Source organism: Equus przewalskii, chromosome 13, assembly GCF_037783145.1.
Source record: "Equus przewalskii isolate Varuska chromosome 13, EquPr2, whole genome shotgun sequence".
Classification (NCBI taxonomy): domain Eukaryota; kingdom Metazoa; phylum Chordata; class Mammalia; order Perissodactyla; family Equidae; genus Equus; species Equus przewalskii.
The window spans coordinates 53060828-53079184 of NC_091843.1; the positions used below are offsets into that span (position 1 = coordinate 53060828).

General features: G+C 35.3%; 1 protein-coding gene across 5 annotated transcripts in view; it reads right to left on the reverse strand.

The window, feature by feature from the left end:
- The window catches only part of DMXL1 (Dmx like 1), a 137898-nt gene that overhangs the window by 36775 nt on the left and 82766 nt on the right, over positions 1–18357 (reverse strand). For 3 of the 5 annotated variants that reach the window (XM_070569483.1, XM_008516045.2, XM_070569480.1), the window contains 6 exons: positions 14118–14296; positions 8539–8672; positions 5882–5967; positions 4533–4734; positions 3393–3510; positions 46–108 (listed from right to left, as the gene is read on the reverse strand). In XM_070569483.1, the coding sequence (XP_070425584.1) occupies positions 46–108; positions 3393–3510; positions 4533–4734; positions 5882–5967; positions 8539–8672; positions 14118–14296 (782 nt within the window). The remainder of the gene's footprint in view (positions 1–45; positions 109–3392; positions 3511–4532; positions 4735–5881; positions 5968–8538; positions 8673–14117; positions 14297–18357) is intronic. The other 2 variants (XM_070569482.1, XM_070569481.1) reach the window with 1 other exon arrangement.

The following is an 18357-nucleotide window of genomic DNA, read 5'->3' on the forward strand; positions in this document are numbered from 1 at the left end:
GTTAAAGAATGCAATTTCTAATTTCAGTTGAATGGTATTTTGTACCTTATTGATGTTTGGCTCCTCCATCATAGAATTTTTGATGGTTTCACAGTTGTCCTCTAATGACTTCATCAAGAAAGAATAACCACATAACAAAGAGTAAAGACGAGATGTAACAAGCAAAATACTGGGGATATTTTTTTAAACTATATTTTTTACCAAATTTACTAGAAAACAACACTGGATTGAATTATTATTTTTTAATCATACATCTTAAAAGAAGCACGTGTAGGGGTACACAGTTAGGGACTGAGGAAAATCTAATCTCTCAGAACTCATTAACCACCACTATAAACTGTATTCTACCTCCTAAGAAATTTTGACTCATTTATTTTGAAATGTTGACATTTTAAAGCAAGATCGAATCCGAAATACTTGATATTACAAATGTCAAAGCTACTGGCGCCAGAGTACTATCAACTGAAAATTAAAGTCAAATTGTTCTCTTACATCCTGCAATGTCTTGTCTTCATTTTGATATCTCACTCCTCAGGAAAACCTCCTGATTAGAAAATTGTGGTTTCTAGGTTTCTTATTCTCTGCTTCTATGGATTTAGCCAGAAACAGTCAATAAACCGCTTAGAGGGGCACATCCTTTTTAAAAGGGGATATTAGCACTTGCTAAAGAAAGAGTTGGTTTAAGACTTGTAGTTCTTCTCAGAAAATGAAAGAAAACAGAAAAAGGAGTTGGGGACAAAGATGACAGCTGTCAAGCAGTTTTCTGTTGGGAATGGTTCAGATACAGTCCATTTGCATCTATCTGTACATAAGTTCCAAATAAGTACGAATAGGGAAGACCTTCTATTTTAAAAATGCATGTACCCAGGAAACTACATTATATAGGAAAGGAAAAGATCTGAGCCCACGTCAGGATTTTAATGTCAGATGAAAAAACTTTCATTTTCAAGAAACATAAAGGAATAAAAAACAGCAGCACTCTCAAAACACTCTCCATCATCTCCCATCCAAAATATGGGGCCTATCATGTATCTACTTCCTAACCATCTGAAAAGTCACAGTGACTTGGACTCAAGATAATCATCATTTTAATCAAAACATTTTTTGATAAAATGAAAATTTTATCAAAATGAAAAATTTTTTGACTAAAGATAATCATTTTATCAAAAAAAGAGCTGGAAGATAATCTTGTTAATAGAAAAAATAGGCTAGTCAACTTTCCAGTAAAGATTAAATAATTTTATATCAACTCTATAAGGTCAATATTCTGTTTACTTCCATCCAATCTATGTTCTACCAAATAAAATTTTTCTTTTCATATTCCCTTTATCAAACTGTCACTATCTTTAAGAGTATCACCATCAAGAATAAAATAGCAAAGGAGTAACAATTAATTTCTAACAACTACCATTAATCATGCCAGGTTTTAAATAAGTTAAATCTGCTGGTCAAAATACTACAAAACAAGGGGTACTATACTCATTTTGCAGATAAAAAAGCTAAAATTCAGAGAAAATATTTAGCTTACTGGTAGTTATAAAGCTGTTAGTCCAACATTCATATTCATGCTTTTGATAAATAATTACAATACAAAAATAACTAAAATTTTCTTAAGATATCATGAAATTCTTAAGAAATCTAAGAATAAAATAACAGAGGAATTTAAAAGGTGGTGTTGCACTCAATTAACTGCTACCCTTCCTTAAGTATTCTGGCTTGGTTATGATACTCTATTCCATGAATGATTCTATTCCCTGATTCAACTAGACAATCTAGTGGTACAATAGTTTTTGTTTTGTTTGTTTTGAGAACTATTTTATTTCCCAAACACACTAAATATATCAGCAGTAGAGGAACGTTTTTATTTTTACACCTATACTAATCAATTTTGGCAATGTTTTAAAAAAAAAAATGATTCCGTATTTGAAATAATTATGCCAAATTTGCATACTCATATTACAAGATACATCAGGGAAACCAAAGAAGTAACAAGCACAGTAAACATGCTTTTTGTACAGAACAATGCAGCAGTGCTTTATACACTATTAACAGAATGCTTTAACTTGTAATAAATTATTTTAGAGAAAGATATATTTAAGATAAGAAACATTCTCTCTCCAGTAAACATAACCTAGTTAGTCTGACACTCTGATCTAGCACATTCATTTTTAATTTTATGTATCTAAAAATTTTCTTGAATTACTTTAATGGTAATTCATATACTAAATATTTAAGATATTTCTTATATAAGGTTACATAGAAATATATTTATTTGTACTGTATTTATTGTTTGCCTAGATTTCAAAGTCATACTAAGGTACATATGTCAAAAGTCTTCTAAGTTAGCAAGAATACTATATATTTTGTTTCCTGGCTTGGCTAATCCAAATATATTTACATAATCAGGCAAATAGTAAGTAACAGCGCATGCAGTTGCCTCTTACAAATCAGTGCTTAAACTGAGAGACAAAGAGATACATGCAATTTTCCTTTTTTTCAATAAGGTTAGATGTCACCTTGTTTTTCTGCTAACTTGTCTATTAAGAAGCCATTCTATTTCCTTATTTCTCCAACTGAAATATCTTCCTTTTTTCCTCTCACTTCAAAAACTGTACAAAGTGTGCTTTCAGACTAGAGCAGTGCTTCTCAAAATGTGATCTACAGACCAGCTGCCAGTCTGGAACTCTGTGTTACCAGTCCATGAACAGAGAAGGAATTAACTATATCACTAAGTCTACAGTTCAGTTTACCTGATATTTTTTAATAGCAAAACTGTCTCAAAGGAGGAAGCATTACGTTAATTTACACTCAGGTTAAAGTTCCCATATCATCAAACTGCAACTTTTTAATAGCATTGAACTAAATGAGAAATATAATCATTATGATGATAATATCAAGGTAAAATCAAGTAGTTACAGCATAATTTAAAGTGAGTTTGCAAAATTTCATTAAGAAGCATAATCAATAGAATAAAAAGAGAATGTACATATTTGAAATGTTTTCAGTATACAACCCTAGTTTCGATTAAGCTTCTAAGATAAACTTTTAACTATCACATGAAAATCATGGGAAATTTCTACTTTGTCTCTTAAATCAGTGATCAGGACAACTTAAAACATAGGAAACAAGCTACACAATCTTAATTCAAGTAATATATTTTGAGGGGGGGAGTCCCAAATACATCTGAATTAGTCACTTTAAATTAAACTGATTCAGGAAAATACTGATCCTCTCTCTTCTTTTCAATCATTTTTCTACGCATTAACTGCATAATATGTTTATAATATAAAATGAGTTTTTAAAGTCTACAAAATGAAGCTTATGCTTTATGGTTACATAATACAAAAGATTTCAATAATAAAACAGTAAAACAGGTTTTAACTTATACAGACCTCATTTAGACATCTTTTCTTTGTGAATATATTTCTGATAAAAGTTTCCTGAATTTCTTCCTGCTTCACCAAGTACTGCCAAAGTCTCTTCACAGACAGTGCCAGATGGTGTTTGGATCTACGAGATAGTGTATTTAATTATACACTTCAGAAATTTCTGATTAACTCGACCACATTTCCTTGGTGCTAAATGAATGTTTATAACAAAAATTAACTAGAATCAGACCATATCATCTCAGGGCAGCAATCACAAAATTTTCTCTTAAAGGACCAGAGAGTAAATATTTTAGGCTTTGTGGGCTATATGGTAGTCTCTTGTACAACTACTCAATTCTGCCACTCAAAGCAGCCATAGGTAATATGCAAATGAAAGGGTGTGGCCGTGATCCAATAACATTTTATTTGCAATGCAAGAGGAGGGGTGGATTTGGCCCCATGGGATACAGTTTGCTGACCCCTAGCCTAAGAATGTAAGATCTAACAAAATGGGTACGCTTAGAAGACATATAAAAGCAGAGCTACTCAAAGTGTTGTCTGCAAACACATACCAGTCTATGAACTCTGCTATCGACTTGCAATGAGATAAGAACTTGTGAAAGAATGTAAATCAACTATGTCACTAAGCCATTAAGTACACTCAGTTAACATTTTTTGTAGCAAGACTTTCTTGATGAAGCAGGCACTGCATTGATTTACCTTTTGAGGCAAACACTATTTCCTCATGGACAGTAGAACAGTTTGCTCACAGGCTGTTTTGAATAGCACTGCTCCAGAGTGGGCATCAGTAAACTATGTCCCACGGGTCAAATCCAGCCTACCTTTCATTTTCAAAACTAAGGTTTATTGGATCACAGCCAGGCCCATTCATTTACTTATTGTCTATGGGTCTTTCACTCGACAATGGCAGGGTTGAATACTTGTGACAAGGACTGTAGAGCCTGCAAAGCCTTAAATATTTACTATATGGAAATGTTTGCTTAACCTCTGGACTACAATTTGCATCACACAAAGACACAGATATGAGCCCAGAACAGCAAATTAAACTTAGAAGGATTAAATATTTTTTCTTTAAATACTACCTGACAACATTCTGATTTAATAAAACTTAGACTTGAAAACAGTATCCATAGGAAAACCTACTTGAAAGGAGTGTTTGTAGGTTCCAGCAAAGCTTTGTGGCGGAGAATTGCAGGACCTGCAGACAAACTCTCTTCAGAGGTATGACTTGCGATATAGTTTTGAGGTGGCCCACCATGGATTTCAAGTCGTCGGAGAAGAACTTGTTCCCAACATTGAAGAGTTTTTAGAACTGCATGACAAAGTGGCGAACTAACTGGAAGCTCTAAAAAGAGAAAATAAAATTGACCCACATGTACCTTCTACAGTAAAATGCTATATTTAATTGGAAGAATGACTGAAATAAGATAGTAACACACATTTTTGGCAGAGAAGATGTGGAAGAGAGGTGGGCCTAGAAATGCAAAGGTTTAAAAACAGGATTTCATAAATATGTACAGCATCTCAACATAATTAGGTGGCCTAGGACAACACAGAAAAAGGGCAAACTAAGTCAAAGGGCAATCTAAGTCAAAACTACATCACAGCTATACTACTAGAACTTGGAATAACATTTGTGACTTCTGATTTAAACTACCGCTATACCAATTATGGCTTTTGACTTTAATTTTACATGAAAAAAATGTAGCTAAATATTATGAAAACGTATCTGGGAGGAAAATTAATTGCTTTAAACCTTTGCATCAGCCCAATTTCTGTATGGCATGTAACTAAGATTTGTTTAGGAAATGATAATCATACACAAAAGTTAAGAAAAAAACAGTTAAATAATACCATGAAACTTGGCACTTTCCATGCTCCCGAGTCCTGGATCCCACTTTCAACTTTTAGCTATTCCTGTTATTTACCTCTGCTTGTACTGTGACTACTTGATTTTTTAACTTTAGAAATGACCTACTGTTTTAGCACTAAGGAATATGGGAATAAACTCCTCTCTCCATCATTCTAATACAGTCACATACTAACTTTTGGTTAAATGGGTATTTTGGTGTTTACCTTGTTATCTGTATGTAAATACAGATCACAGCTGAACCACTTGGCATACTATCATGTCCCTTTATTTCTTATACAAAGTTCTTCTTCCTTGGAGTTAATAATCATAAAGTTTTTGTGTTTGCCTACTTTTCTGTGTGTCTACCACCATTAAATTCCCCAACGCCTTGGCTAGAGCTATTAATACAGTCTCAGTACAGTCAATCACATCACGTTCAGATCCCCTGCTTTCTTGGATGTTGTCCTTCTAAGAGCACCTAACAAGATGACTGACACATTTACACATGGTTGATTTGGTTAAAAGAAACCTATCTTCTACAATAGGAAGTGATTAAACTTTTTCTCTCCTATTTGAAAAAAATAGAAAATAGTAAATTAAAAGCAATGGCAATATTAGTTCATGTTAAGATATTTATTACCTGCAAGATCATGACCTGCAAAGGGATAGAAAGTCTTCAAATTGTTGAGCACCAATTGCACCATTGCCAAGCGCATCAATGACCAACTAAAAATAAAGTAAACAGTAGATCTGTTAAAAATTTACTTAGGGATTTAGAAGAGTACACCACTCTTTGACCCAACAATTCCACTGCTAGGAATCTACTTTGAAGATATACCTCCACAAAAACAAAACAATATATGCATGCAGTTACTCATGTCAGCATTATCTATAATAGCAAAAGAGCAGAAACAACCAAATTATCCACCAGCAGAGTACTGGTTGAACAGACTAGTTTTGAACCATGGAATATCAGGATAGCCACCAAAAATACTGAAGGATCTCTAAGCGTCAATATGGAGTGAACTCCAGTATGTATTAATAAAGAAAAAGCAAGTTATAAAACATTATACATAGTATGCTACCTTCTGTGTAAGAAAGCGGGGGAAATAAGATTTTGCACGCATGCATGCACACCACACTTATTTTTGCAAACAGAAGGATAAACCAGAAACTAATAAAAACGAGCGTCTGTAGAGGATGTAGAGGAGGAATTGGGTGGAAGAGGGAAATGTGAGACTTCTGATTTCACATTTTTACACAGTTTTGCTTGTTTTTAAATTAAAAAAAGATACTTCAGCTTCTCTATTTCAAGTGAAACACACTTATTAGTGGCTTTTTATTACTTTAAATTGGGGTAAAATACATACAGCATAAAGTTTACCATCTTAACTATTTTTAAGTATACAGTTGAGTGGACTTAAGTATATTCACATTGTTGTGCAACCATTACCACCATCTATTTCCAGAATTCTTTTCATCTTGCAAACCTGAAACTATATCCATTAGGTAATAACTCCTCATTTGCCCCTTCTCCTAGCCCCTGGCAACTACCATTCTACTTCCTGTCTCTACGAATCTGACTACTCTAGGTATCTCATACAAGTGGAACTATACGTCTTTTTGTGACTGGTTTATTTTACTTAGCATAACATCCTCAAGGTTCATCCATGTTGTAGCATGTGTTAGAATTTCCATCCTTTTCTTTAAGGTTGAATAATATTCCATTGCATGTACAGGCCACATTTTGTTTATGCATTCATCTGTCGACTGCCACTTGGGTTGCTTTTACCCCTTGGCTATTATGAACAATGCTGTTATGAATGTGGGTGTACAAATACCTGTTCAAGACCCTGCTTTCAATCCTTTTGGGTAAATACCCAGAAGTGAAATTGCTGAGTCATATGGTAATTTTATTTTTAATTTTTGAGGAACTTCCATACTGTTTTCCATAGCGGCTGCACCATTTTACATTCCCACCAACAGTGAACAAGGGTTCCAGTTTCTCTACATTCTTCCCAACACTCTTATTTTCTGTTTTTTTGATAGTTGCCATCCTAATGGGTGTGAGGTGATCTCTCATTGTGGTGTTTTTGGCTTTTTTTAAGATTGGCACCTGAACTAACATCTGTTCCTATTTTTTTTTTCTTCTTCTTCTTCTCCCCAAAACCCCCTAGTACGCAGCTGCATATTCTAGTTGTGAGTGCCTCTGATTCTGCTACGTAGGACGCCACCTCTGCATGGTTTGATGAGTGGTGCCCTGTCCAAACCAAGGATCCGAACCAGGAAAACCATGGGCCGCAGCAGCAGAGAGCTTGAACTTAACCACTCAGCCATGGGGCCAGCCCCTCTCATTGTAGTTTTGATTTGCATTTCTCTAATGATTAGTCATAGTGAGCATTTTTTCATGTGCTTATTGGCCAGTTGTACATCTTCTTTGGAAATAGGTCTTTTCAAGTCATTTGTCCATTTTCTAATTGGGTTATTTGGGTTTTTCTGTTGTTGAGTTACACAGTTTTTTTGAGCCATGTATATATTTAAAAAACAAAATTAGGTCAAGAGGGGAAAAAAACCTAGTACACTAGTAAGCAAAAAATCTCATAATAATATTTCCTTTCAATAAAGGAGTATTTCATTTTCCCTTAATATATTACTTGTTTCTTTTGGAAAAATTTATGTTTTTCTATCACACTATTAACATACTACGTCTTAATAAAATATACATACCTTGCAGATGTAAACATATGAACAGAAATAAGATAATTTACTATCACTCATGCATGTAAGGATAATGCAGCACTGGAGCTGAACGTAAGCATTTTGAACGTTTATAATTTGTATAATATGTGCAAGCCATTTTTAAGGCAGTAATCATTGACAGAGGACAGTCGTCCCTCTGAATCTGTGGAGGACTGGTTCCCACTAAACATAGTACACGATCTGCAGTTGGCTGAATCCGTAGATGCAGGCTGATTGTACTAGTGTTCTACTGAAAAGACATTAGGTTTTCTTGGCTAAAACAGTGGGGTTTATTTATCTCAGAGAGTAAAGGGCAAAGAATAATCTAATAGCAAGATCTGTGGGGACTCATAAAAAGTATAGATTGTCCATTCATGGATAATCAAAAATTAACTGTGGAATTATTGTTAAGGAAAGGAATTTAACAATTTCAACTAAAGAAATCTGAGGTATAATGTGTTATAATTCACCAAGCTATTGATTTCACATGTATTATTTTCAAAAATTAAGTATATAAGCCATGATGAATTTTTTAAAGAAACTTTAAATATTCCATACCTATATGAATTTGAATTAGAATGCTCTTGAAGATGGAAATCTGAAGCTAAAACATCATCATCATCATCCTCATCGCTTTCCAGACTTTCCTCTGAATCATATTCCGCTCTACTTTGGGAAGGGGGTAGAAAAGGCTAAAATAAAAAAAGTTACATATTTTATCATTCAACTATCTGCTTTAACACATTCTATTACATAGTCTAATATTAGCAATTTATCCTATTTTTGGATATTTCATTATAGGAAAATAACCAGTATTTGGCTGTTTCTTTTTTTTTCTTTTTTTAAAGATTTTTATTTTTTTCCTTTTTCTCCCCAAAGCCCCCCAGTGGACAGCTGTACATTCTTCATTGTGGGTCCTTCTGGTTATGGCATGTGGGATGCTGCCTCAGCATGGCTTGATGAGCAGTGCCATGTCCGCACCCAGGATTTGAACCAACGAAACACTGGGCCGCATGCAGTGGAGCACACAAACCTAACCACTCGGCCACAGGGCCAGCCCCTGGCTGTTTCTTTTTTGACATTCTATGCATTCAACATCACTATACAATTTCCTTATTTATTCATCCATTGAACAAAAAAATTTATAAAGTATCCACTATGTGTCAAAAATATACTTGATATAAGAATTTTTAAGACATACGCACAGTCACTGCCCTCATAGAGCTTATATTTTAGTGGAAAAAATAGGCAAATAATAGAAAATAAATACAAATTGTATTTAGTTGTGCTATAAAGAAAAAAAGACAGAGTTGGGATTGAGAACATTAACAAGAATTGAGATAAGCCGATCATGAAAGGCCTCTTTGAAAAGTGGCATTTAAGTGAGACCTAAAGGAAAAGAAGGAATAAGCCATATAACAAGAGGGAAGCAATCCATTTTAGGCAATAGTATGTAGAAAGGCTTTAATACGGGAAAGAGTTTGTTATGAAAAAAATGTACTTTGAAGCCTACCGAAGCAAGAGGACAAGTGTTGGGAGAAAGTCTGAAGAGGATGGCAGATGACAGATCAGGTAGGCTATTTGTAGGTCATAGTAAAGAGTGTAATGGAATGCCACTAATGAGTTTTAAGTAGAGGATGGGTATTGAGATTTATGTTTTAAGAATATTACTATGACCACTCTCTTAAGAGAGAAAAGTCAAATGGTCAGAGTAGAAATGGAGACCTCAGTAACTAAGGCAAGAGTTGGCAGTCTAAATATAGGTGTTTGTGATGGAGATGGAGAGAAATAACAGATTCACAGTATTTTCTGGGGAAAGCACTAACAGATTTGCGGGCAAATTTGGAGAGCAGGGGAAAGAGAGAAAAAAGACGATTTCTGAGTTTTTGGCTTGATCAACTATAAGGATGAAGATGCCATTTACTACAACAGGAAGAGTTCAGTTGTGAGAGGTATTAGAAAAACTAAAGGTCAAAAACCCAAATCTTGAAGAAGATCAAGATTCACAGGTCAGGTAGAAAAGGAAGGATGAGGAAAGGAGACTATGAAAGAATAAATAGTAAGGTTAGGGAAAAAAAAATTAGAAAAGACTGGCATCAAGAGAATGAGAGAAAAGTATTTCAAAAAGGAGGCAATGGTCACATGTGTTGAATATTGCTAAGAGGTCAACTAAGATGATGCTAAAGAAGTTTCAGTTATATTTGATAACATGGCTGCCACCTGAATCTCAACAACAGCAGTTTCAGTGGAGTAGGTGGGTCAGAAGTCATACAATGGGTAAGTATAAAAGGGACCTAAGGTAATAGAAAGAAAGTGTGTATAAAGCTTTGAAAAGCTGAATGAGAATAGGAAGCAGAGAAATGGAACAATAATAGCTGGAAAAAGTTTTGGGGTCAAAGCAGGATTTGGAATGGGAGATAGAGCACATTTCTGTCCTGATGGGAAGGAGCCAATAGAGAGGAGAGTATTGAAGACATAGCACAGAAGAAAAGGACGGGATTCAGAAGAGAACTGGAGTCTTTGATAGGAAGGACCCTTCCTTCATAATAACAGAAGGAAAGAATAAGATGGGAGCAAATGTAGTTATAGCTTCATGATGGAATGATGAAAGAGTTTTGTCTCATTCTATTTTTTTAAATTACTTTATAGATGAAGTCAGGGGCCAGCCCAGGGGTGTATTGGTTAAGTTAAGCACACTCTGCTTCAGTGGCCCAGGTTCATGGGTTCGGATCTGAGGTGCAGACCTAAACCACTCGTCAGCCATGCTGAGGCAGTGACCCACATATAAAGTTGAGGAAGACTGGCACAGATGTTAGCTCAGGGCTAATCATCCTCAGCAAAAAGAAAGAAGAAAAAAAAAAAAGATGAGGTCATCAGTTAAGACTGAGGATGCAGAAGCAGATGTGGAAATTTGAAAAGAAGAGTTATAAAATCTTGGGTCTAGGGGCTGGCCCCGTGGCCGAGTGGTTAAGTTCGCGCGCTCTGCTGCAGGCGGCCCAGTGTTTCGTTGGTTCGAATCCTGGGCGCGGACATGACACTGCTCATCAAACCACGCTGAGGCGGCGTCCCACATACCACAACTAGAAGGACCCACAACGAAGAATATACAACTATGTACCGGGGGGGGTTTGGGGAGAAAAAGGAAAAAATAAAAAAAAAAATCTTTAAAAAAAAAAAATCTTGGGTCTAAGGAAGCCCAATAAAGAAACAGAGTGAGGAGGGTAGAACTTCTGGAACAGCTAAGTGAGGAGCTTGACAAGTCCTCTCCCCAGAAAGTAATAATAAAACTAGACAAAGTTGTCAAAAACAAGCATATAAAGACATTGGAAATTGACCAAATGCATATAGCACATAGAGAAGCATTTATTCAAGAAAAATTTACAGAATCTCTGGTAAAACAGTGAGAATCTGCCATTTTGGCCAGGGGCTACTCCCAGCCCCATCCCTGCCACTCTGTGCTGCAGTTGTTCTATGGGGGCCCTCAAAGCAGTCTGTGAGGACTAAGAACTCTGCTGCCTGGCAAGAGGGGGCTGAGTTTAATAAAAATTCTACCCCAGGGGCCAGCCCAGCAGCGCAGCAGTTAAGTTTGCGCACTCAGCTTCAGTGGCCCGGGGTTCACTGGTTTGGATCCTGGGTATGGACCTGCACACCACTTACCAAGCCACGCTGTGGCAAGGCGTCCCATGTATAAAGTTAAGGAAAACGGGCACAGACGTTAGCTCATGGCCAAACTTCCTCAGCAAAAAGAGGAGGATTGGCAGTGGATGTTAGCTCAGAACTAATCTTCCTCAAAAAAAAAAAAAAAAAATGCCAGTGACATTGTCAAAAACAACAGAAATCACATTAACAAACAATTAGGGAAGGCTAACATCTCAACTAGCCTGTGGCTGTGATACAGACTGGGGCAAGGGCAGACCAACTAGAAATTTAACAAGATCAAGGAACAAGACAGCTAAGGATGGCCTTGCTAATCAAGAATCCTATATCCAGCAAAACTATGCTTCAAAAATGAAGACAAAATAAAGATATTCCCAGATAAATAAAGTGCTGAATAAAAATTTGTTGAATGAATGAATGACTGCAAAAGGCAATGAGGAACAAGGAGATACAAACACCCTTCTTTACCCTGAAGCGTGTAGGATAGGAGAAAAATAAAAGCCACTGCTTAACAGACCAGTGGGATCAGTGTCATCAGAAAATAGTTAGGTGTCAATTAATACTAGGAAGTAAAGAGAACATCCAGAAGTTGAGAATGAGGGCTGATCACAGGAGAAGCAGAAGATATATACAGGCAGTTGTTTTTCACAGTAATGCAGGAATGTAAAAATGACCATGCAAGCTGAAATCAGGCAAAGTAATCTTAATAATCAAAGGAAAAATTACAAATGTTCTGTGACTGTTAAAAATATTTGTCAAAACACTAAAAACTATAATTCACAGGGAAATGAACATTAAAAACTCTATAATGTATAGCTATAAATGTATAGGGAAATTAAAAACATAGTAAAAATCATATTTATTTAGTACACTGTAATTAAAATATTAGAAACATTGAGAATTAAAGTGCTTTACTTTTGGGCCAGCCTGGTGGTGCAGTGGTTAAGTTCACACATTCCACTTTGGCGGCCCGGGGTTCACTGGTTTGGATCCCGGGTGTGGACCTATGCACTGTTTATCAAGCCATGCTGTGGCAGGCATGCCACATATAAAATAGAGGAAGATGGGCACAGATGTTAGCTCAAGGCCAGTCTTCCTCAGCTAAAAGAGGATTGGTGGCAGACGTTAGCTTAGGGCTAATCTTTCTCAAAAAAAAAAAGTGTTTTATTTCTTTGTAAAAAATTTGTCAAGAATACTTTGAATAGCACTTGCCTTCTTCTAATTCTATAACTTAGGATACAAAGCAAGCATCTTTTCTAATCCTTACAAATTATCATACTCCTTTCAAGTTTGTATCAGCTTTCAAGATTTTATTCTTTGTGCTTTCAATGTTGTGAAATACTCCCCAGAGTCCCTTTAATATGAAGTTTTTTTTACCACTTTCACTCTGGAACATCTTCATCCTGTCACACCTTCCTCATTTATCTTAATAATCTGGCCTTCACAAAGTTCTTCTGGTTGCACATCTAGAGTCTCCCAAACGACAGCAACATCAATATTCCTGAAGTTAGCTATTTTTTCTATAACTTCTTTTACGTTTGATTTGAATTTCACTTCCAGTACTATCACTTTTCATTTTCTTGTTGCACTTCCATCTTTGTTAGTCACTTCCCTCTTGTGATTATCCAACTTTGTAAAATGTCACTTGGATTCAGAGACTAGGAGGCAAGACAACTACATGCTTTTCTGTCTTGTGTATGAACTGTATAACAGGTACTAAATAACCAATCACCAACAAACTTTGAAAGAACTGTTGTGACTGGTCATTGATCATGTGGTGCATCCACTATTTACATAGTGATTTGTGGAATAAAGAGCTAGCAAGGAAATCTGTACTTTTTATTATTACCCACATTTAACATATTGTGGTAACTTAAATTTGAACCACGTTGTTGAGGGACTGATGTTATTTAACTAAACCAGTGGTAACTGAAACTTGTCTATATCAGAATTGCAGGACTGCCTGTAGTATAGAAAAGGAATGAGAGTATGGATGGCACTTTTACTTCTGGCAGCCTTGATTCCTTAACTACTATCAAGTACATTAGCATTAAGGTTTTAACCAATTTATCTTTTCAACTTACTAAGAATTGTGTTTTGTTGAAAATGCAAAAATCATAGGAAATATAGTATTAACTTTGTATGATGACAGTTACTATTTTATCGGGGTGATCATTTTGTAATGTAAATAAATATCTAATCATTATGATGCACACCTGAAACTAATACAATACTGTATATCAACTTTACTTCAAAAGAAAAGCAAAAATCATAATTTATCAAACAATAGCCTTAAAAACTGGTCGGAAATACAGCCAAAATATTTTAGAGAATATTTTTTGGTAACATAGCCTGATAAAATAAAAATTTTCTACACTAGAGTGAGAAAATATTTTGAAACACCAACAATTACACTTATTTTACACAATTTCATTTCCATTTAACTACATAAATACTGATCTGAATAGCACTTTTATTACCTTGGCTATGAAATAGTCCCAGATACTGAGCTCAGGTGGGATGAACTTCTCTTTGACTGCCAGTGACTCCTGGCTTACTGGTGGTGAGGAAGAGGTCAGCGGGGCAGATTCTCTGCAAGACATTTTTGATGGCCTAAAACGTTTGCTCTGTTTCTCTCCTTCTTCCACTAGTGAAGAAACTATTAAAAACAAAGTGAAGTATTATTAAAGTACTATTTTCATTGTGTTGATTTCACCTATCTTTACATAAGACCTTAGGTTAACAACAAATAAGTACACACAAAAAAGTGAAACTATGATGACAGTAAGGTAAGAAAATAGGTAGAGGAAGTGAGACAAAAATCACCCTGTATAGCAATCTCTGCTTTTATTCAACTTGTCCCTCACTCTCTGAATGTTGACTTACCTATTGTACGTGTAGGTAACAAGATATACTATCTGCCAACAAATGAGCCCAAAATTTAGCTAAGACCACGACAAGAAATTATCTACATCCTTCTATTTTGTTTTTTAGGAATATCACAGAAAAAAAATATATCATGGGATGTTAAAGTTATTAAAGGCAACCACTACTTATGAGATTCCTCACTAATCACTTGACATTTTATCTGTACATAAAACTACATTTTTCATTCAAAATCTAAAAAAATTCAAACACTGTAACTACTTAATTAAACTGATTCACTTTTTTTTTTTTTGAGGAAGATTAGCCCTGAGCTCACATCTGCTGCCAATCCTCCTCATTTTGCTGAGGAAGACTGGCCCTGAGCTAACATCTGTGCCCATCTTCCTCTATTTTATGTGTGGGACGCCTACCACAGCATGGCTTGCCAAGCGGTACATAGGTCCGTACCCGGGAACCCCGAGCCGCTGCCACCAGGCCAGCCCCCAGACTTTTATAAATGGCTTGGAGAAGGAATTTTCTTGTCAATGGAATAATAAAGAGGGAGAAAATGCAAACTATTGTTTTAACTTCTAAATACTTAGTTAGTATTCTCTTAGTATTTTACCTTAGGCTATTGAAGGTATTAGCATAGAAAAACAAGTTATACAAATCCTTAAACAAATACAAATCCTTATACAAATCCATCAAATCACAAAATGCAAATCACCAGTAGAGAATCAAGGATCTCCCAGACACAGGTATGGTCTAATAGATAGGCGAACACCTCCACATTCAAGCACACGAATGTTCTCCTTCAATGGTTCCAGAGGGAATTTACTTACCTTCCAAAGAAAGCAAAAATCTGTGCTGTAATACAATTTAGTTTTATTGTTTGAAGCTACTCAGCTTGCATAAACAGCATGCTCATGCATTATATCAAGCTACAGCCAAGCTGAGTTTAACAGAGTAATTTAGTTACAAAACAAAAGGAAATTAAGATAAATAAAATTAGTATTCTCAGATTAGATCGCTAAAAGTGGTATAATTATTACATAATCTTTCAATTGACTTTAAAAGGAACCATCAGATTAAATATATAATTTTTTCCTCTGTTCCTATTAGCAATTGATAATCAACAATCACGTTCCTAATATACCTGTTGCATCTATTTATATACATTCTAAAACTTAAACAGTGATTTTACCAAATTCTCAAGCAAAAAAATTAGAATATAAAGGTTTTTTTACCTTTCAAAATATTAATGGTATAGTTTAAGATAAATTTATCATTTGACTTTAACATTACTATTTTGCTTGTTTTGTTTTTAGATTATTAGAAGGCAGGGGGACAGAGAAGTTTAGGGGATCTCTGGAAAAATAAAACTTACAAACAATGCTAAATTAATAGATTTTGCTAAGATTGGTATGTCATAAAAAAGTAGAGTTTTTAAAGGAAAACATAAGAGGGTTTTTAAAGAAAGAAAACATTTGGAAGTACAGTCTGAACCCAGACACACGACATAAAAATAAGAACTTAATCACACTGGGGGGAAATGTTTAAAGTTACAGACTCAATGACAGAAGTATAAAACTACTTATCAAAACACTTTTGATGAACAAAGACAATAGGGGGAAAAATGGCAAACAGGTTCACAGCACTGAATGCTATAAATAAAAGGACCTGAGTGATGCCTCCTTAGCAAATAAGAAATGATGCGTAGTTTGTCATTACGTTAGACGCTTCCTCTTTTTTGCCCTCAAATTGCAGCAAAATCTAAGACAATTTTATGCTTCAATCATGTTGGGTTATGAACTCCAACAGAGACTTTATAGTTGCTGGGTGCTCAACTCTTTGCTTTTGAAAATGCTAATAATCAAATATCAAGAACTTCTGACACTCCTTGGATAAAAAATGACTCTACTGTTCCATCAGTAAGGGGGTAAGTGGCTACTTTACTAGTAATATAAGAAAATAATCAGTATTAGGGAGAACTGAAAAGGAACTTGGATATAGAGCTTAATGAATTATAAGGGGCATGAAGAGGCTAGAAAGTAAGTAAAGAAAAACTATTGTAGGCATGGGAAAGAAGACAGAACCATGTACTGACATATATTTTAAAAATAAATTTCTTAGCTGCTTTGGATTCACAAAAGGTACTTTTTAAAAGTGGGCTTCCCAGTCAAGATAGTAGACTGAGCATGCAAATATGCTTTCTTTCCCTTGTAAGAACCCCTATCCTCACCCCAAGCACATGCTTTAGTGGTTTTCTTGGGATCAGAAATAAGTCCCACAAGAACTCAAAAGAAAAAAAAATGGATAAGAGGTTACATCTAAGGAATAGACATGGGAGGTACAGAGGAATAAGAAAGACAACTTTGCTTTTTATCCTAAGTTCTTCTGTACTACTGGATTTGCTACCACACAAATATATTGCTTTGATTAAAATTAAAACATAAGAAGAGAAAGCCTAGTAAGTTAACATTTACTTTTTCAGTTCAACATTTTATATCAGACACAACAAAATTAATACGTGAACCTAGATTTAAATATTTCTTTTAAAAACTGACCTGAAAATAACCGGCAAAACTATCTCATTCTCTCTTTCTCAATCTAAGGTACCCATATGCACAGGGCTTCGTGAGTGTGCCAGAGTCATGAAGCTTCAGGAGGCACATTGGCCTTGTTGGGGCCCAGGGCAGACTACCCAAAATATCCCACAACAGCACAATGATTGCTTTGAGTTAAAGTTACTTGAGAAGCAAAAACGGCATTCTGACCCTCCTGTCTCTGTTCCCCCTTAAAGCAGGAAATACACCTGCCATGTGAAAGATGCTCTCCCTGCATCCTTATCAGCAGAGCGAGGAAATTCAGAGTCAAGAAGCCTATATAAACAAAGTTTGCTAATTTACTGCCTCAGCCTAAACTCTGCTTAAATTTCTAACTCTGTACCTCAAACCTAAATTTCTTTGACCTGTCATTCCTCACAAATTTAGTGTTTCTTTATATAAAAGATATATATACTACCTGCTTTGTTCACTCTCTGAGCATCATTCCTCTACGATCTCCAATATGTAGATATTACACTGAGTTTTTCTTCTGTTAATCTGGTCTTGTGTCAATTTTATTATTACTCCACCCATAAGAACACAAGAAGAGTAGAAAGAGGGGATGTGCTCCCCAACATCCTGGATCTTCAAATTTAGCTCCATAATTTAGGGAGTGCGGGGAGAAAAGTAAATAATTTAACTGATGACTTAAAACATTTTATATTGAAAGAAACATCGATGTGGTGAAGATAAAAGTCATTAAGTTTAAGATGAAATAGATTTCAAATCTATTTCTTGCTTTCAGCAATATAAATTCAGTTTAAGCGGTCTCCTAAGATGTATACAGTCATGCGCTGCATAACGATGTTTTGGTCAACATTGGACTGCATATACTGACAGTGATCTCTTAAGATTAGTACCATATAGCCTAGGTGGGTAGTAGGCTATACCATCTAGGTTGTGTAAGTACACTCTACGACGTTCGCACAGTCACGAAATTGTCTGATGATGCATTTCTCAGAATATATCCCTGTCGTTAAACGACACATATATAGTCACTCTCCCTTTATCATTAGGGGTACCTCAGGTAAAAAGTGTGAGGAAGTACAAATGTATGTGAATACAAATTAAGTATGAAACACATCCTCAAAATTATATGTAAAACATGATTTTTACAAGTTAATTTCAAAGATTTCTAAAAGGAAAAGACCCAAAACAGGAGATTAGAGGAAGAGTGAATTTAACATACTTCTTAATCCTCAAAGAATAAAATTAATGATAAAAAAATGTCTGACAGGTGATATTATCA